The sequence below is a fragment of the Acanthisitta chloris genome, unplaced genomic scaffold (genome assembly GCF_000695815.1).
Source record: "Acanthisitta chloris isolate BGI_N310 unplaced genomic scaffold, ASM69581v1 scaffold4212, whole genome shotgun sequence".
Classification (NCBI taxonomy): Eukaryota; Metazoa; Chordata; class Aves; order Passeriformes; family Acanthisittidae; genus Acanthisitta; species Acanthisitta chloris.
The window spans coordinates 108030-128057 of record NW_008662021.1 but is presented as its reverse complement, the minus strand read 5'-3'; the positions used below and the strand labels follow the sequence as shown (position 1 = coordinate 128057).

Here is a 20028-nt window from a genome sequence, read left to right as displayed (position 1 = left end):
AGAAGAATAGAAAGAAGTCTACTGTAATTCTTTCTGCATAAGTTTCTGCATGCTATGTGTGTGTTTCCTGGTCTGAAAAGAAAATAAAATGTATATTGTAAAGGGTGACTAAAAACATTTCTTCAGTCTGCAACCCTTCAAGAGTTTTTGTACAGTCAGCTCTGGCTCTGGGTATGCCATATAGAACAGGGAATAAATGTGGCTGGAAGACAGAGCTAATCATTGCAGAACAAATCTGTGTTTTACAATATCAAAGGTTTGTGTTGCAAAAGTCAGAGCTCCAGGAGGTATCTGGAGAAGCTATGACAAATCACACAGGCTGACAATGTGCTTCTGTGGCTCAGAGTTAGCTGCAGTGTCAACAAAAACAGCTGTTGCTAGCTCCGGAGCACTTCTTTCCCCCATTAAGTACTTGCGTGTTAGAAGAATAGAAGAGTTCTTTACATTGCACTACTGGCCTGACTGTTCTAGTGTGTGCAAAGTATTTGGCTCTTACATGTTTCCTATTTGAGATTTTATTCTTCTAAGTAATGTCTTCTTCCGCACCAGGGAAATTAGTGGAAAGTCTGTAGAAAGTAAACATAAAATCAAGTGTGTGATGAATAGGCATCATGCTGTTTTCTGAATTTTGTCCATCTCTTGGTATTGCAAGCTGTTGAATTTAGCTTTTTGCAAAACACAGAATTGCACTCTTCATGAGAGAGGTTTGTTTATTTCTATGGTATCCTGATGTTGTTGAATGATCATCTCTTAAAGGTCTTCAAAGAACCAAGAGAATCTTAAATCTTGTAGCTGCTACAAATACAAGACATATTTGGTTGGATGGGTCTTCTGTAACTGAAAGACAGACAAAAATACATTTTTTTAAATTAATTGAGTTGAGGCACTTGAAGTACCAAACCTCCTAAGTCAAAATATTTGATACAAAAAAACATAATAATGGCAATACACTCATTTGCGTGTGCTTCATCTCTGAAAAAAGGATAAAAATGAAAACCACAAATGGGAATTGTACCAATCAGTGCATAAAGAGAAGATCCTTTAACTTAAAAGACAGTATTTAAAAACTGAATAGAATGAGGTAGAATAGAAAGATACAGGTAAGTGCCTTCAAGAATTGGAAATGTGCAAATGAAACAAGACTGTTTGTAATGCAGAATGTTTCGTAAGTTACATAATTTGCATAAAGATGCACTTTGACACCAACACCATCATTGCCATTTTCTGATGGACAGAGAAAACAAAGGCATGCAAAATTTATGAAAAACTATGTTTTTATTAGTAGGACATAGAATATACAATTAGTCTGTTGGTTTTGTTTTGATTTTTGTTTGCAGATTCTTTTCACAATTACTTTCTGGCTACTGCTTAGGCAACACCTCACTGAACAGAAAGCACTTCGGCTAAAAGAAGCTACTTTATCTGAGGTCAAAGTTGGAAGTGAAGAAAATGAAGAAAAAGGTAAAGCCAGATCAAATTTAGTCCTTCAGTCATGATAGCTGTTCCAGTTATTGTATTTCTCTGATACTGAAAGCAATTGGCAAAATACCTGTTATTAGCTAATAGAGATATTATAAAGTCTATGTGTAACTATCAGATATAAAAATAAACCACCTTTGAACTTTAGAAGTTCAAATAAAATGAGATTTATTTTTGCTGGAAGGTAGTTAAAATGACTCATTTGAGAAAGATCTTGGAAGTTTCAAACAGTCAGTTTTCTCCAGTGTCCCAAACTCAAACTAGCTGATTAATTGCCCTAAGATTTTAACCACAGGAGAAGAGTTTACATTGGAAAAGTCAGCTGCTAAATTTCTTGGAAGTTGTATTGGTACATAAACACTTACAGAGACACAGAAGTTAAACTACAAAATTAAATGGGAAAAGTAAACATGTATTTTTTCAGTGCAGGGGCACAAGCATACCTGAGAGCAAAGTTTACTTCTATAGGTTCATCTTATTCTAACAGCTTGGTGGCCTGTTCTCTCTTTGCTACTGGGCACATGTTCCCCCAACCCTCCCTTGCTCTTTTCTCTCTCGCTGGATGCTGATCTGAACAAGTTCAATGTGCTGAAATGGTAGTAAGTGAGCCCTGGAAGCAATGGTGTAGTTTCCTCTCTGATTAATTACAATACTTCTCTCAGTAAAATATGTAATCAGTGTCAAAGTTGGACGCTGCAAGAATTTCCAAGGCAAGAGCCTGAGAAGAGGGATGGTGAGTGGGACAAAAGGAGTGAGAAAGCCTTTTGATGGTGGTCTCAATGTCATTCTCCATGGGAAGAAAAGCATTACAGCTACATGCTATGGTTTTGGCAAGCCCTGCTGTCTAGATACTTGCTAATGTACTTACTACTGGAGGGGCACTTACCCTGCTCTACAAACCTCACAAGGTTAATAACAGGTTAATAACTTGACCTCTTCATAGGACAAAGCAGCCTGTTTTTGTCTGCAGTGGCCCGGGTACAGCAGAAGAAGCTGGATAAATGGTAGCTTCTTTGAAAAACAGCAGCATTAGTGCAGCATTTATATTTTTTAAGCTTGTTTGAGTTTATGTTAATGTTTTATCTTCCTTGTGGTTTTTGGAGGTAAACACAATATTCTCTAAAGAGAACCTCAAGATGACAGTTTAAGACTCAAGATGAGAGTTTTCTGGTGGTGCTGGTGGTTCCTTTGTTTTCCAGTTTAAAAGGTTGCTTACCTGAGAGTATAAACATTGCTATGGGAAGTGTTTTCGCTCTAATCCGTTATACAACCCTTAGGCTCTAATTTTCCACTACAGCTGCCTGCACTTCAGACAAAGTGAAGATGGGTGTCTGGTAAGGACATATAGCTATGTGCCATATGGCTCCAGGAGCAGGTTGAAGCTCATATGAAGTTAAAATCCTTTTCCCTGCTCTGAAGGCATGTATGAATCAGAATTACAGCCTCTTTTGAATATTGTGTTTTAAGTGTCTGCGTTTTGTGCAGACATTCTACTTCCACCCATTTAAATTCTTACTAAAAGTCCCTGGAACAGACAGAGGCCCAATGTGACTCTGTATTTGCAGAAGAGGAGTTACAAGAGGGAGAAGTGTCAGAAGAACAGGAGGAAGAGAAGGAAGAGGAGGAGGAGAAGGAAGAGGATGAGGAGGATGAACAGGATATCATGAAAGTCCTGGGGAAGCTGGTGATGGCTATGCTAATCAAATACTGGATTTACGTCTGTGGGGGCATGTTCTTCTTTGTCAGCTTTGAGGGTACAATTGTCATGTACAAAATCATCTATATGGTACTGTTCCTCTTCTGTGTGGCCCTCTATCAGGTAAGTAACAACTGTGTTCATACCTTTAATTTGGTAATAAAGTAGCTCTAAAGAGATTTCGTAAACAGTGTTTTTATTCTTTAGTTAGATACAATAGAGTAAGGTCATTTGAAGGGGTTAAGATTAATTCTCTGGCTTTTGGTTACAGTGGCAGGCAAAGTGCACATAAATGAGATATAACACACACCTCTGCTCTAGCATGCCACATCACTATGAACTTTGGAATCTTTGTGGAATATTCTGGGCCTGTGCACATTCTACATAGCCACCAATTTTTGTGACAGCTGGTCCACACAGATTCCACACCCCAGTGAGCATGGAGTCTCTCTCCTCCTGGACTTTCACCATGTAATGGTGATGAAACTGAGTGACTGAAGCTGTTCCTGACCTTTATGTCTGTGGCTCATGTCCCAACAGACTTTTTTACACAGAAATCTTTACTTGAATGCATGTGTACTCATCAGGAGTGTTTTATTTTATCAGGAGTAAAAACTGAATCTCAAAGATCTGTGGCTGCCACTGGGTAAGCATTGCTTACTTCAGGACAGCTAGGAAAGACAGTGTTCTTGGTCTTTGTTTGCCAGTACAATGTTTTCAACATTTTTATCAGTGGCCTTGCCTTCAGCTTGTATCAGCATCTTTAATGTGTGGTTTTCAGGTACACTATGAATGGTGGAGAAAGATTTTAAAGTACTTTTGGATGTCAGTGGTTGTTTACACGATGTTGGTACTTATCTTCATCTACACATACCAGTTTGAGTCATTCCCTGGTTTGTGGAAGAACATGACAGGCCTGGACGAAAAGAAGTAAGTGGTTTTGATTAATTTTTTTTCTTTGGATCTTTGTGTTCAGTGTGATAGAGAGATCTGAGAGTAGTATTCTTTCTTATGCGGGAAAAACATCCTGAGACCATTCTCTGGCATTGCTGATGTTAAGCACTCAGTTCTGAAGCCATAGATTTATTGGTGTAACAGTAGAGATGAGCCAGACCAAGAGATGGGCTCAAAGAATCGTATTTTCTCCCATCAGCTACGAAGGCCTTGGGATCTCTTCTGTTCCCAGTACTTGCCAATACTTCTCATTACCTCTTTAACCGTATGAATGAGATCCAGGGAAAGATTAAGGGTAGATTTGCAGGATGTCTGAAGCTGATGAAGGTGGACCTACTCTCCTGTTAATGAGGAGGGATGAGTTTCTTCATCCTTACGATGTGTTCAGCATTTCCTAAGAAGGCCCCACTTGAGAAAGTGCATGCAACATGAGTAGATCTCCAGTGCAGACCTTCCCAGTCAGAGACAACTCATCTGGTTCAAGAGATCTGTGTCAGGGTTGGTTCATTTGATTGTGCATTTACAGTATCTCTCTACATTACTGAATCCAAATGCAATATATTTCCATTGTAAAACTTGCTCATTTAGAAGAATTTTAAAAGACGAAGCCACGTAACAAGTACCAGCCCATTGTTCCTTTTGCAAATGATTCATAGTAATGTCTCATGACAAGAAAAATATTTTGGTGTGAAAAGGTGTCTTACTAGCTTCCTTTTTTTTTCCCCCAGACTAGAGGACCTTGGCTTAAAACAGTTTTCTGTGGCTGATCTATTCACACGCATCTTTATTCCCACCTCATTCCTACTGGTGTGTATCCTACACCTTCACTATTTCCATGATCAGTTTCTCCAGCTCACTGATTTAAAAGCTGTAACCAGCAAGCAGGATAACACTATTTACAGGTAAAGAAACAAAGTAAATGGAACTATTGATTACATGTGAAAATGCTGTTTCTGACTGTCTTGCAATGCTCACCTTTCAGTAGATGTTCTTTGCCTTTGCTATGACTACCTTGCTTTAAAAGAAGGTGCTCAGTGTCCACCACTCTGCTACAACCAAAGTATCTGTCTTCTCCTGTTCTCCCGTACACACCAATATCTTTCATTTCAGGGTACATTTTCAAAGGTACTAATGGTATTCATGTCTATATCTCGTTGACTTTGACTTTTAATAGGAGTTAGATGTTTAATTGCTTTATGTGTCTTTTCGTAAGCCCTGTCAGTAATAAGAAATATAGATTTAATTTGGGTCACTTTTGTTTTCTCGTTGTCCATTTCGAGGGCTAAATGAAGATTGAGAGATCTTTGGTAAATATCATGTTTGCTTTGAACAATTAGGCTTGTTTGTAAAGCTGAACTTCAGAAATGGAAAAAGTCCCTAATTTGTGGCCACTCTTCATAGTACTGACCCCTTGACTATGCTAGCTCTTTGAGATACTTGGTGATTTCATCCAGAATTTCATTAGCATTTTTTCATTATTCTGGGACTTCACTTTTCCTGTGTTCAATTCTTCTGTATTTCCCTGTATTAAAAAATATATATGTGGCCTAGGATCCTGCCCCAGGAGTTTAAGAAAGAGAAATCGTTTCATAGTACATAGTGTCATATTATACAATGACAATTACAGACATTCTTTGAAGAAAACAGTTTATTTAGACACTATTTTCAGTATTCACCTGTGCAATAAGTGTATCTCAGCTGCACTTCTATGAATGGAGACCAGCTGCATATCACATTCACCACAGTGTGCTGTGGGATAATGACAGTTTATCTTAACAGAGAATTATGTTCTCTGTTTTGCAAGGTTTACAAAGGCATTTCAGATATTTTTCATGTACTCAATTTGATATGAAGCTACTTTGCAGTGTATGGTACAAGTATATTTGTGCCACGAGAATAAACTCTACTTTTATAGAATGCTTCCAGTTTCTGTATTTCAATAATTGCTAAAACCAGAACAAATCAAACTTAACAAAATGTTACAATAAAGTTGTGGCAGTTTTTAAACTTACATCTTTTAATGACTGTTTGCATAATACCTTTCTTTTGCTTTTCTTGAATTGTTGATTGTGATGGTAGATTGAAGGGCCCTTTGTAGTGGCCTGTGAGCAAACTTTCCTTGCCCATAGCAGACTTCTTGTGCAGCAGCAGGCATATGTTAACATCTCTGAAAACAGAACCCAGATAGGTGTCTGAATTGAAGTCGAGTTGTTCCTGCTCTGAGGCATTTGGTGGAATGCTCTGCAAACTCTCTTCTAGCCCAAACAGTTTGCACTTGTGCTGAATAACATAGAAACAGTTTTGCCTCCCTTCTAATGTGATCCAGTAGGCACAAAATGGAAATAAAAATAACCCCCAAGCACTCACAGTATTTCAATGGGTTCATAGTACAGTATCATTAGCCTTTTTGTCTTGCTAACAGAATGCTATTTTTGAGAGTCTGAATGTGTGGTAGATTGTATTAAGCAGTCAGATAAGTAGCTAGATATTTTTAACTGTTAAATGTGGCATATGTGCTACATTTGCCATTTTGCAGTGTTTCAAAATTACAAATATCATATATCATTTGTTCCTCATGAGAAACTCTCACGATTATGTCCAATACCCAAATCAGAACAGTTTTTCTAGTTTGTGCATCTATTAATACTGCCTGACATATGAAGATCCAGCTCTTTTCTTCCCTGGATGCAATAAATCAGTACTGATCATGAGCTGATTTTATAGTTCAAAGTTTCACAATGAGAGCTCAGCTGACGTTTGTATTGATGATGCATAAAGCTGGATAAGAACTAACACAACAACCAGCTTCAGCTAGCAGTAATGCCAGCAATAGAAGTTGCAGGGGCAATGAAAAAGAGATTTAAGTCTCATGTATGTATATATTAAACACACACACACACACATATATATACCTCTGTGTGTGTAATTTTCTTACAAAGCTACTAAAACTTAACTTTCCATTTTGCTTTGAAGACACTAACATTCCCTCAACAACTGGTTTACCTTCCTAAACTGCTTTTAGGCTGTGTCTTTTGCAGCAAACAGAAACTTTTAAATAAAGAACCTGAACCTTAATTTTGAGTAAGAAGACAGAACTCAGTCCTTTTAATAGTGAACTTCTTAAAATAATCACAGCATGAAAGTAATAAGTAAAGCAGCTCCAGTTCCTCCATCTGCCCCTGAACTGCCATGTGTGATTGTGGTATTATGTTTGTGTCTAACTGAAGAGTCCTGTTAAAATTGCTGAGACTTATCATTTATTAAGATGCTGCTTCACGTGAGCAAAGTTTGCAGAGTAAATTCAAGAGTAAGGGTCTTCCAGCTGCAAATAGAGGGCACAGAAACTGGCACATTGGAATTGGCAGAGTGAGGCACTTCTTACTACAAAGGTGTCAGAACTGAATGCCTCAGTTTTAAATTTGCAAGAGCAAGAAAAAAACCTCTGTTTAGGACTTTCCAAGCCTATTTCCTTGCTGTACCATGAATTATGGTATGGCAGAGATAAAGGCTATGAGGTAGATAATTTCTATAATATGATGCTCTAACATAATTGCCTTTAAATATTTGTTTAAAATAAAAAAAAATTTTTAAAAATGAATATTCTAAGGCTTACTTGACATAAAGCAATAAAGCCTGTTCTCACATTTTTGGGACTATGAAAATTACCTGTGGTTCTCACTGAAGTTGCATATGGTCTAAATGTCTAAGAGTTGCATTTATAAGCTTCCTAGATTTTTCCCTGCATGGTGTATTTTAAGATGTCGGATTGTGCTTTGTTATGACAATGTGTCATAACATTGGGAGACAGGAAAGTGCATTCATTCCTATTTAACATTTTTCTTTTCTCTCTCTAATTCATTTTCCATTTTCATCTTGTGCTTTCATCTCCCACCTCATAGCCATGCCAAAGTCAATGGCCGTGTATATCTAATAATTAATAGGTGGGTACTTCAATTCTTCCTTTCCTTTAAAACAGATATACCTTAACTTTTTTGTTACTTCTTGATTGCCTTAAAACAAAGTATATTCTTGCTGTGCTGTACTGTGAAGTAAGCAGCGAGATAACATTGTTCAGGTATTGTAGTTTCCTAAAGCTGGTGAAGCAGTTAATACATCTCTTCTGCATATTTATACATTGTGAGTTTATCTCCCATCTGGGAATTCTTCTCTTAAACTTTGCCCATGCCTTAATACAGGAATAATTGGTGCTATTTGTAATTGGCTGCAGACAATAGACTTGGTTGAGGAGGCTCGTTTGTCTACCCTTTGTTTGTGCATGGAATGATGCATGTCTGCATGTGCATGTGTACACACAGGCACACACACATATCCCTGTCTTCTTCACAAGCACACAGGGAAGGGAATTCGAGGGCCAAGTCAATTGAATATGTGGTATGTGTTACGAGTTTGTAGAGACTGAAATTTCAGAGGCAGAAATGGAACACTGAAACCACTGCATGCTAAGGCTGTTAATTCATGGGTGCTGCAGGATCCAATCTAGAAAAACACATATTGCCATCATTGTCATCCCTTTATAAATGGCATCTTGAAAACAGCTCCATAAAGTAGATTGCTTTCAAAATATTTGACTGTAATTAATGTGGGCTTTTGTATAATTGTCTCCAAGAATAGAAGGACTTCCAAGTTTGTTGTCACTACTACATATAAACAGAAAAGCCAAGAAAATCCCTTGTTTAGATATTTGTGACTACCTGCTCTAGCAGGAAGTTAATTTATGTGACTACCTCCTCTAGCAAGAAGTTAATTTACGTGTCATGTTCATGCTCCTTCAAATGTTATCATATAATTTGGGTCAAGGTTCTTAAAAGTTCACCAGAGCTAGAAATCTGGTCTGTAGGAAGCATGTGTTCAAGTGAGCAGTGAGGGCAAGCACCTTGGTGAGGGCAGACAAGCCAGGAGCTGAGGGGCAAGGCTGGACTCTCACCCACAGGGAGTCAGGAACATGAACTAGCAACTGAGGGTGAGGGTCAGATTCAGAGTTGATAACAAAGGTCAGCCACAACCTGGTGAGGTCCTAGCGAGTCCCCAGAGATAAGCCAGACTGGCAGTGAGGGCAAGGTGTCAGGCTGCCTGTCAGGCTTAGACTCAGGGAGGCACAGGAGCAGGCGCAGACACAGCTACAATGCAGCCACAGTATAGGGGTGAAAGCCTCATCACAAAAGCAGCTCCCAATTAAAGGAGAGAGACCCCCAACACTGAGGCTTCCTGGCCTCTCCACATACCCCAGTATGGCTTGAATGCAGGCAGCAAAGCCCCTGCAAGGACCAGAAAGGCACTCAGGGTCCTGCCAGGATTTATATGGCACTGTGCTCAGTTTGCGTTTTGCACACCAAATATTCAGGAGGTAGGTGACTAGCATTCTGCAGAGCAGAAAGCCTTCTATTCTTAAGGATTTACATAAGAGATACTTGAGGATTCTTTTGAGCCAGAAATTTTCAACTATTCATAAATTGCAAAAAAATTATCAAAGGCAAAAGTTGCTTCACAATGCATTCAGTTAATTAATCTTCTGCTCTAGTTAAGTTACAAATAGATGGAAGTAGTAGGAATCCAGCAAGGACCTGTGGCACATTCCTGATTTTTGTGCCACTGAAATTGCTTTGTTGCTGAAAACTAGATCTACTAGTATACTTCTCATTATTGATACCCTAGTTGATGAATTTGAGGGTAAGAAATGCTCTCAGTTAAAAGCATTATTGGCCGTACCTTCAGGGCTTGTCATCTGCATTATTAGTTATTTCTCTTCTCAAGTGTCAGACACAATACCTTTATGTTATTTTGGATAATTTCCCACCAGTATGTGGCTTCCAACAATGAAGTTATATCTGACTAGCTGTGAAGCCTGTATGTGTAGCTTGTCTTAAAAATTCTAAACTAGTGCAGTTTTTATATCTTAGTACCTCAGTGTTGTCTTTTACAATACAATGTGATCTTGTAGTGGGAAAAAAACCCAAAATTTTTTTAAAAAAGGAGGAAAAGCAACCCTAGAAATAAATAAGGAAGTTTTGGAAGACATATTCCAATTAGACTAACTTTCTGAATAGTGGGCAAGGCATTTTATCTATCCCTGAATCTCCTAAGCACATGATCCAATGCTCAAGCCTACTGATGCCGATAAACTAAGTGCCAGTCTACTGAAAATTAAGCTCATACTAAAGCTTTATCAAGTATATATGTTGCATGTATCCACCTTTATAACCCCTTCACCTCCAGGATTTCCAGAATACAAATGTGAATTATATGAATAAAAAATGAGTCCATTCATACAAAATCCTATAGGGTTATTGTGTTTCTGTCCAATTTACACTGAGGTAAGTCATTAAGTGCATGATTTATACCAGTGTGAACATAGGTTTTTCCATTATAAAAATCAGTTGGGAGGGTAACTCATAAAAATCAATGCAATTGCACATGTGCAAAACCTGTCTGATTATATGGATACTTTAATTTCATGGTGCATTGGCTTTTAAATGGGCTCTGATAGTTTATAGTAAACCAGGGATCTCAGTAATGTTTGAACTGAACTGGAAATTCATTCTCTCTTCTTTACACATGACTTCCTATAGGTACTTTATTAGAGTTTGAGGTAAGTATAGGTTAGTTTATGTCCTTTTGGAGAATATTTTTGTTTAGTCAGTTTATAGAGATTTGTATGTCCTTTTGGTATATGTATTAGCTTAATAATGAAAATAAACAAAAAGCCCCAAAATAGATGATTGGTGACAGCCAACATGGCTTTACTAAGGGCAAATCATGCCTGACAAATTTGGTCACCTTTTATGATGGGCTACAGCATTGGTGAATAGAGTCAGAGCAACTGACTTTGTCTACCTGGACTTACGCAGTGTTTGACACCGTCCCACACAACACCCTTGTCTCTAAATTGGAGAGACATGAATTTGATGGGTGTACCACTTGGTGGATAAAGAACTGGCTGGACAGTCACATGCAGAGAGTTGTGGTCAACAGCTCATTTTCCATGTGGAGACCAGTGATGAGTAGTGTTCCTCAGGGGTCGGTACTGGGGCTAATACTGTTCAACATCTTTGTCAGCGACATGAACAGTGGGATCAGGTGCACCCTCAGCAAGTTTGCAGACAACGTTAAGCTCTGTGGTGTAGTGAGCATGCTGGAGGGAAGGGATACCATCCAGAGGGACTTTGACATGCTTGAGAGGTGGGCTTATGCAACCTCATGAGGTTCAGCAAGGTGAAGTGTAAGGTTCTACACCTGGGATGTCGCAGTCCCAGACACACCTCGAGGTTGGATGGGGAACTAATGCAGAGCAGCCCTGCTGAGAAAAACTTGGGGGTGATGTGAAACTTGACATGAGCTGGCAGTGTACACTCTCAGCCCATAAAGCCAACCAAATCCTGGGCTGCATCAAAAGGATCATGGCCAGCAAGTTGAAGGAGGTTATTCTACCTGTCTACTCTGCTCTTGAGACTTCACCTTGAGTACTATGCACTGTTCTGGTACCACCAACATAAGAAGGACATGAACTGTTGGAGCAAGTCCAGAAGAGGACCATGAAGTTGATAAGAGGACTGGAACACCACCTACCCTACGAAGACGGGCTTAGAAAGTTGGGCTGTTCTGCCTGGAGAAGAAAAGGTTATGTAGAGACCTCTAGCAACATTCTAGTACCTGAAGAGGGCCCACAGAGAAGCCAGAGAAGGACTCTTCATCAGAAACTGTCATGATAGGACAAGGAGTAATGAGTACAAACTGAAAGACTGGAAATTTGGACTACATATTAGGAAGAAATTTTTTAGGGTGGTGATGTACTAGACCAGGTTGCCCAGAGAAGTTGGGGATGCCCCAACTTTGGTAGTGTTGGCGAGATTGGATAAAGCCATGATCAACCCGGTGTAATGGGAGGTGTCCCTGTCCATGGCAGGGGGTTTGGGACTGGATGATCTTTGAGGTCCCTTCTAACCATTAACATTCTATGGTTCTGTGATTCTGTTTTCAATAGGCAAAGCTACTAAGTACATTGTTGAGTATAACGTATTTTCAGATTACTAGACACTCAGGTTCATTGCCCAATCCATGTTGAGGGATTTGAGTCATGGATGCTACTAAAATGTGACTAAATTTACTCAGAGAGGGTTTTTTGGTGCTTGACTGCCTTGTTAAACTTCTAATTTTAAACCACCTTTTCTTCTTTTTGGCAACTGGTACATAATTTCTACTTCAGGATTGTTTAGTCAGATTTCTGTTTCCATCTTGAAGAAACTGCAACTCCCATATATTGAAAAATAATTCTGATTGTTTGACTTTCTCATTAGTTGCTTTGCCTATGCTCTTAGTTTTGAATGATCAGACAGAAAAATCTAAATTTTTAGTTTCTTGAACTGTAAAAATCCTAGTTAAAATTGGCAGAATTTCCTTTAATAGGAGTAATAGGGCAGAATAGGTAATAGGGCAGAATTTCACTTATGAAAAATAAGTCCCTGAGATGGTACTGTAGCATATTAGAACAGTCTTACAAGTGCTTGAAAGTATGCCAAGTGTAGTAATTTCAATAGCATAACTAAACATTTAGTGACCTAATCCTATAGATGTACACTTGGCAAAGGGAGACTTTATTGCAAGAAGTCATATTCAAAGGGACTGTTTATGGCAGCTCAGCAAAGCACATAAACTCAGGGAATTAGGAAAACTAGGTTTTCTGCAACTGTGGGAGGTGAGTCCCAACAGCACAGCTGCAGGGAAAAAAGAAAATATCTGAAGCCATAAAAGACTGTCTCTTTTCTCAGTAAAGATACATACCAAATAAATCTCGGGAAAAAATGGCATCTTGGCACTAGAGAAATGATGTTTGTGTGTTAAATAAGTTGTATTCCAATTTTGGTAGTCTGAAGTTTACTAATAGATTTAGTTAAAGGCAGTTAGAAATCTAAGAAAAAAATCTCTGTGAGTGGTAGCAAAGAGAGAATGAATGGCACTATCAAAGACAGATATGATAAAATGCGCTGAAGCCACAGCCATTGAATTTTTTATTCTGCTTGTTCCCAAACCTGTAGCTGAAAGAAAATTCACTAGTTTCTTGGCTTTCTAGCTGCATCTCTCAATTGGAAGGAGGTGGTAATGCATTAACAGTAATAGGTCAGATGCTTGTGGTGGTTCAGCTGCATTACTCACAGCATGGTACAGCATTGCCCATGTTTAGCACTGATGTAAATAGGTTGCCCCCTTTCCATCTGTGCTGCAATTCCATGTTTCTTTATAGAAGCACCCTGTGAATGTCATGATGGCATGCTCTTGGCATCAGAAGGCTTCTGCAGATGGAGTAGGAGAATGCATTATGACTTGTGATGTAGCATGACGTATTTGTCGATTACCTTCGTCTGTAACCCCTCTGTTCTCATCTCCCTTTTTCTTTCTGTTCCAATTACTTTGAGCAGCCTCAAGAAAAAAATACCAAACCACCAAAATGAGTAAGTCCCCTATGAAGTCATGAAATGTTTCCTCTTAAATAATGTCATTTCATGCTTCTACATCTTAAACTCTGACCATTTTCTCCAGTGGGGAAAATGTCAAGTTTAAGTGTCAATACCACTCATTACTAACTAACCAGTAGTATCTGAGTGAGAAGTAGTTACTAATACATTCCAACTCAATTTTCAGTGTATGTTTGAAGAGAGTACCAGAATCATTAACTTTTCCACTTTTGAGGCATTTTCCATGAACGGTTAATTTTTTTCTAATTACACAACTTGAAAAAGAAAAAGACTACGATGTCATTACCACTCAGTTTGCTGACATGCTACTGTTTACCAACAGACTGGTGCACCAAGATGGAAGCCTGCCTGACATAACTATGATGAATTTAACAGCCAGCAGAGAAAAGGAGGAGGATAAAATGCTGGAAGAGGCTGGTGAGAAAAGAATGGAAGCACCAGAGGGGGAGGGAGGGAAAGGGAGGGTCAAAAAAGGAAAAGAAGAAGAAAAGGAAGATGAGGACAAGGAAGATGATGATGATGATGATGATGAAGAAGACAATGAATCAGAGGAAGAAGAAACTACAGGTAAGCTCTACAGAATGCAAATTTTGCCTTTGTCAGCCTTAATTAGTGGCAACAGGTGGTTTGTTCTTGGTCATCCCTGTTAACTTCCGTCATCAGGTTTTCCTTATGGTTTTACATGCAGTCTTTGTCAAAGAGCATGGTGTGAGCAGATGCATACTTGTCAATTAGTCAACAGGTTACAGTCTCTCCTAGGGAAAAATCATCCTGTTTCTGTAGGATGCTGAGAGGAAGACAACAAAAGAAACCCCACTTCTTCTAGGTGGTCTGGGTTGGATTATTAGGAGGCTACCCCAAATCCTGAGAACTTCTTCAGAGTGAAATCCCCTTCTAACAAAGAAAATTTACATATATATGTAATATCTGAAACTGCATGCTTTTAAGGCACTCCTCTCCCAAAGTCCCGATGGCTTTGCTTCATTATTTATGTGCACATTGGTGTCATATTTTTCACTTCTGAATGTGGAATGCGTAATTGAAGCCAGATGAACATAAAAACGCTTAAGGGCAAACTTGGTTAAGGCTGATATTGTCATCCTTGGTATTGCTAGGATGAACTCCTAACATGGATTATTTCCATAATTCAGTTTGTAATATGAGCCAAAAATGAAACAAGAGCACTTAACACCCAAGGAAGCTGTATTCTTTGGAAATGGCCTTACCACAAATTTAGTTGCTCATGCCAATATTCACAGGCCTGTGACACATAAATAGGGACAGTCTTTGTCAAGGCAAAATGGCAGCGCATCTGGCTTAACTGCCCCAGGAAATTACAGAAACATTTAGGTTGAAAAAGACCTTTTAATATCATTGAGTCCAGTCATTAACCCAGCACTGCTCAGTCCAGCAGTAAACCACATCCCTCAGTGCCACATCTACACATCTTTTAAATACCTACAGGGATGGTGACTCCACCACTTCCCTGGGCAGCCTGTTCCAGTGCTTGAAGCTGAACTGAAATTACGTATCTTTCCTTGTGGGAACATCTTCCCTCACAGAGATGTTCAGAGGCCATGGAAAATTTCTTGACCAGCTTTCATGAGGTCTATGACGGGTGATGAGTCTGTTGTGCTCTGGCTATCCCTACATCCTGGAAAAGCTTTGGGACAGAGGTCAGCTGGTGAATATTACCCTGTGCAGTGACATGTGCAAGAGGGGAAGTGAGGAGCTGCAGCCTATAGGGCTTGGCAATAGCATGAAGTGCTGCTTGCCATGTGTGATCCATCTTTAAGCTGCACATTTATTTATTATTTATTTATACCAAATAGTTAGATCACGTGGCTAGAGCTTTGACATTAAACATGTTCACATGTGCAGACTTCATTACACAGTGTTGTACAATCTGTCAATGGATGAACTCAGGCCTATATTTTATTTCCTATGTGTGTAGTGCCTGAGCATGCTAGACTGAGCTTACTACAGTACCTTATCTGCCTGCTCCACTTAACCAGTACTGTCTGGTTATATACTGCATGGTGCAACACTGCAAATTAAAATTGAAGCCATGAAAGAATGAGTGAAAACATCTAATTCTGTAACAACTTTCCTTAAGTGCACTCATTGTGGCTACAAAAGCACTATAGATTAATTAATTTGTCAAGTTTAATTATGTGCTCATGGAATTTACATCACTCAGGATTTTTATTAGGATTTTCTAAGTTGTGTTTGGAGAAAAAAGTGAGAAGAAAAAAAACGGAATTTAGTTGTGAAATGTTCCAAAAGTCCGCTTTTTTACACAAGTGTGCATGTGTTCTTCCACAAATAGGCACAGAATAACCACCTTGTTTTGCTTTATATATAGAACAGTGTGATGAGTGGAAATAATTCCATACAGAAGGTGATAACTCCTTCGCATTTTTACCAGCTTAGACAGTGATGTGTTTTGATATCTTTTGCGAATGTTTCCATCTCTGATGTTAACTGTAAGAATGTTCTCACAGTGTGCAAAGTCCTTCCTAATCTCCAAAGTGCTTCTGAAACCCCTAATACAGTTTGAAGACTTTATACTGCTCTATACCAGCCCGGTGAAACAGTTTTGTAGCCAGCCCACAAGCAAAGTCGGCACTTAGAAAGCACTGTTCAGCATATATATTGTGATGTATACTCACATGTGAGATGTTGCCACATGCTTGCTCACTGGGGTAGTATTTGGGAGGATGGCTATTTTTAACAAAACACCCCTATGATGGGTTACTTTTACCAGCTTCAGGATCTTGCTAAAACTTTTTCATCTGAGATAAGTATTCGACTGGACTACAGATTGCCTTGCTTGTTTTAGGTGTCTGTCCTGTGGTAGCACAGACCACACTTTAGGAGGCTGTGCTGCTTTCAAGGCAGTTTAGATAACTCTGACATCTGAAGATGTCAATAATATAGTTGTCTAAAGCCATATGGTGAGAATCCTAATCCTAGTGTACATAGATCTGTTCCAGGTTGGCTGAAAAGCTTTTTGAATAGCGGTAGTATGTGCATTCTGAAAACAGAATAGTCCATAGCTTCCAAACATTAAAAAAAAAATCCTATTTTTCAGAGATGGATAAGGACCAGGGCAGGAGTGTCTCACATCTAGTCCCTGAATGGGATCTCTAAACTTAGATCCAAAGATACTGGAAGAAAACAGTGGCCAAGAAAGGCTCTGACAGAGAGGAATAAAAGCAAAATTGGCAAGGGAGGCCCCCACTGCTGGTTTTGAAGTGGGGAATCCTTCCAGTGAATGTGGATCAGAAGGGAGAGCACCACAGCTAAGTGGTCCTCAACCTCTTTTTGTCTTACTTAACCACTGCACCCATACCTTTATCCTTCATACCTTTATCCTCCATCTTGTCTTGCTCTAAGGCTTAGAAGAGAAGAAGCAGAAATCATATTGTTGTCTAGTGGAGTATTCATTTTTACAGAGACCTTCTGTGTTTCTCCTCACAATGGTTTTGCTTGAACATCCCTGCAGACTTAAGGAACAAGTGGCATCTGGTGATCGACCGCCTTACCGTGCTGTTTTTGAAATTCCTGGAGTATTTTCATAAGATGCAAGTCTTCGTGTGGTGGCTGTTGGAGCTTCACATCATCAAAATTGTTTCCTCTTACATCATCTGGGTCACAGTGAAAGAGGCAAGTAAACACCCACTGTCAAACTCACCCATTGTGGAGGTATGTCAGCACCTCCTGTGTGGTGACACATCCAACTGTAGGGAGATGACCTCCTTCTGTCAGACCTCACTGAAGTTGTGGGATCCAGCTGGGTTTGCAGTCTGCTGGCCACCCACCTCAACATCTTCCACAGTGATATTCTGTCTGTCTAGATAGTCTCAGCCCTCCCCTTTCCTTCAGATATTGAAGTATAATTAGTCTAATTCTTTCGATTTAAGAGATGTAATCCCTTTCCTCAGCCAGCTCAGACTGGCTGTGGGCACTGTCTGAGGATGGAGGGTGTAGAAAAGGGTTGGGAAGGAACATACAGGAAAAAACTGGATCTGGTGCTTAAGAAACAAGAATATGGAGCTACGCCTATTTCTTTAAAGGGAGCAAACCCTTTAGCTGTGGTGTGGGCTGTATGAGTTCTCTACGTGACATAGCCATTCCTTGAATAGGGTAGTAGGACAGGATTCACTAAAAAAAAATCAAAATTAAAAAACCCAGTTCTTTTGCTCACATTTTTGTGGGGAAAAGATCAAGAGGATGAAGGTGGATTGCACAGACACAAGGATTTGTATCATCTCTTCTTTGTTTCTTGTGTACAAAAGCAGCAGAAGCTGCATGTGGTCCTTTGTATTTCGTGTCTTTTGGTAGGGAGGATATAGAGTTCTGTGGGTCTAACAGTATTAATATTGTGTAGGTGATAAGGTTCCTCCTAAACTGACTATTAAGCTTTTCCTTCCTCACTAACCACTTTGTGTCTATGTTATTGTGAGTATCGTTGTAATCTTTTCTCAGTATTTTCCTCAAAGTTTCTCCATGTCTCCTTCTTTTGAATGATTCTTTTTTTTTTATTTACTCTGGAAAATGTCAAACTTTCTCAGTTCTTTTGTTAGTCCATGTAATTTTCGTACTGTTTTTGTGTTTTCAGGTGTCTCTGTTTAACTTGGTGTTTTTAATTGCCTGGGCTCTTGCTTTGCCATATGCTCAGTTTCGCCCACTGGCATCGAGTATCTGCACTGTCTGGACATGTGTGATTATTGTCTGCAAAATGTTGTACCAGCTCTCATCTATCGATCCCAGTACTTTTTCCAGTAAATGTGTATTGGTGAGTATAAGTGAATATTAAAAATGTTTGACTGCTGCCTTCTTCAGTGAAGAGGAGCAAAAGGAAGCATATCAAGTACTGAAAAATACAGTTCATCTGATGCATTACTATTGATTATCATTCCCTCCCCAAGCCTTAAACTCATGTTTAATAACTATTGCATTTTCTTTTTAGCCAGGAGAGAATGAAACTAAGGTCAATTATGAAGAACTCAGAACCTCGGTGCTCTACCGTGGGGAAGTTGATCCTGCAGAGTGGGTCGGATTGAGAAAGTCTAATCCTCTGCTTGTGTACTTAAGGGTAACTTCTTTAATTATCTGTAATCAGATATTTTATTTGTGATGAAATTTGCAATGTTCTTGAAATAAATAATCTGTCCCACACAGAAGAATTTAATGCAAGCCATCAATAACAGGGAAGTACAGAGGGCAAGGGGCAACAGAACGCCATAACTGTTACACAGAATATTTTCAGAAGGGATTCAGTACCAATTAAGATAATCTTGCATGTAAGAGTATGGCTTTCAGACTCTACTATCTGTTAAAAGCTCTTTAAGAAAAGTAATACTTAACAACTCTAAGTAATTAAGAGGTACATAGCTTTCAGGTACCAAATGACTTACGGGTCTAATTGAAATAATTGCCTTGAATGACAGTGTGTGCTATAAGCAGTTGATTTTGTTTAGTGCTTATTCCTTAGCCACAGTTTAGAAAATATAATGAGTTAAAGGAATAATTCAATCAAATACTAGTGAATGGATGTCTTTTTTTTTTCTTTCTGGTTTTTTTTTGTTGATGCCTGTAAGCAATATGTTACTATTTCTGTCTTGATTGAAAAAACCCTATTTACAATGAAAATGCGCCAAGTCCTGGGGATAAACCTTGCGTATCTCTTCTTAATTTAAAGAATCTCCAAAATTTTATATATATAGTTTAAGCTTGTCAGAAATTGGCCAACTGAACAACATCATGTTTTGATCTAACCACATTTATTTGTCATCTTTTCCCTGAGAGCTTACCTCTGTGTTCTTTGTTTGCGTAGGGAATACCTGACAAGCTTTGGTGGTCAACATATCCGGCCCTGCTAGTGCCTCTCCCTCTCTCTCCATTAGCTGTGTAGTGCCTGCAGTTAAGAATATGCATGGGGAAGGGCAGTTACTGACCCAAGAGTTCTGCATGGAGAGTGAAGTTACCTAGTGGTGTCTGCCTTGACACTAGAGCTTACCAGCTACAAATTGAAAATACTTTGGGTTTAGAAATTGTTCTAGAAGGGTTTTAATTAAGTTAGGAAATAAGATGTCTTCTGTGCATATGAAAATTTGTTTCAGTGCCAGACCTGAAGGTCCCAAGCTTCAAATCTTGCTGTGTTTCTGTTATGCTCCTTTTATGGCAGACATTCAGAGTGCCTGCAGGGTTGAAGTAAGGAGCCCATCTTCGATGGTTTGTGTAAAACTCTCCCAACCAGAAGAGGAAGCCCAGGAACAGCAAGCAAAAGTAACAGGTTGAAAAGAAAACAGCAATGCAAAACCCAAACAAAGAAACAAACCAAAAACCCAGGGGCACCTGTCTCAGGAGGTTCTTTTCCCAAATATTTCCCAGGGAACAGAGATC

The 20028-nt window shown here is 39.1% G+C and overlaps 1 protein-coding gene across 1 annotated transcript in view; it reads left to right on the top strand.

Annotated features, from left to right (window-relative positions):
- PIEZO2 (piezo-type mechanosensitive ion channel component 2) overlaps nucleotides 1-20028 on the top strand; it is a gene marked incomplete at its 5' end in the record, with an annotated part of 98063 nt that overhangs the window by 9265 nt on the left and 68770 nt on the right. The window contains 9 exons of the mRNA XM_009070427.1: nucleotides 1338-1461; nucleotides 3045-3298; nucleotides 3957-4105; nucleotides 4858-5031; nucleotides 8029-8070; nucleotides 13940-14184; nucleotides 17126-17286; nucleotides 18242-18418; nucleotides 18593-18718. Of these exons, the coding sequence (XP_009068675.1) occupies nucleotides 1338-1461; nucleotides 3045-3298; nucleotides 3957-4105; nucleotides 4858-5031; nucleotides 8029-8070; nucleotides 13940-14184; nucleotides 17126-17286; nucleotides 18242-18418; nucleotides 18593-18718 (1452 nt within the window). The remainder of the gene's footprint in view (nucleotides 1-1337; nucleotides 1462-3044; nucleotides 3299-3956; nucleotides 4106-4857; nucleotides 5032-8028; nucleotides 8071-13939; nucleotides 14185-17125; nucleotides 17287-18241; nucleotides 18419-18592; nucleotides 18719-20028) is intronic.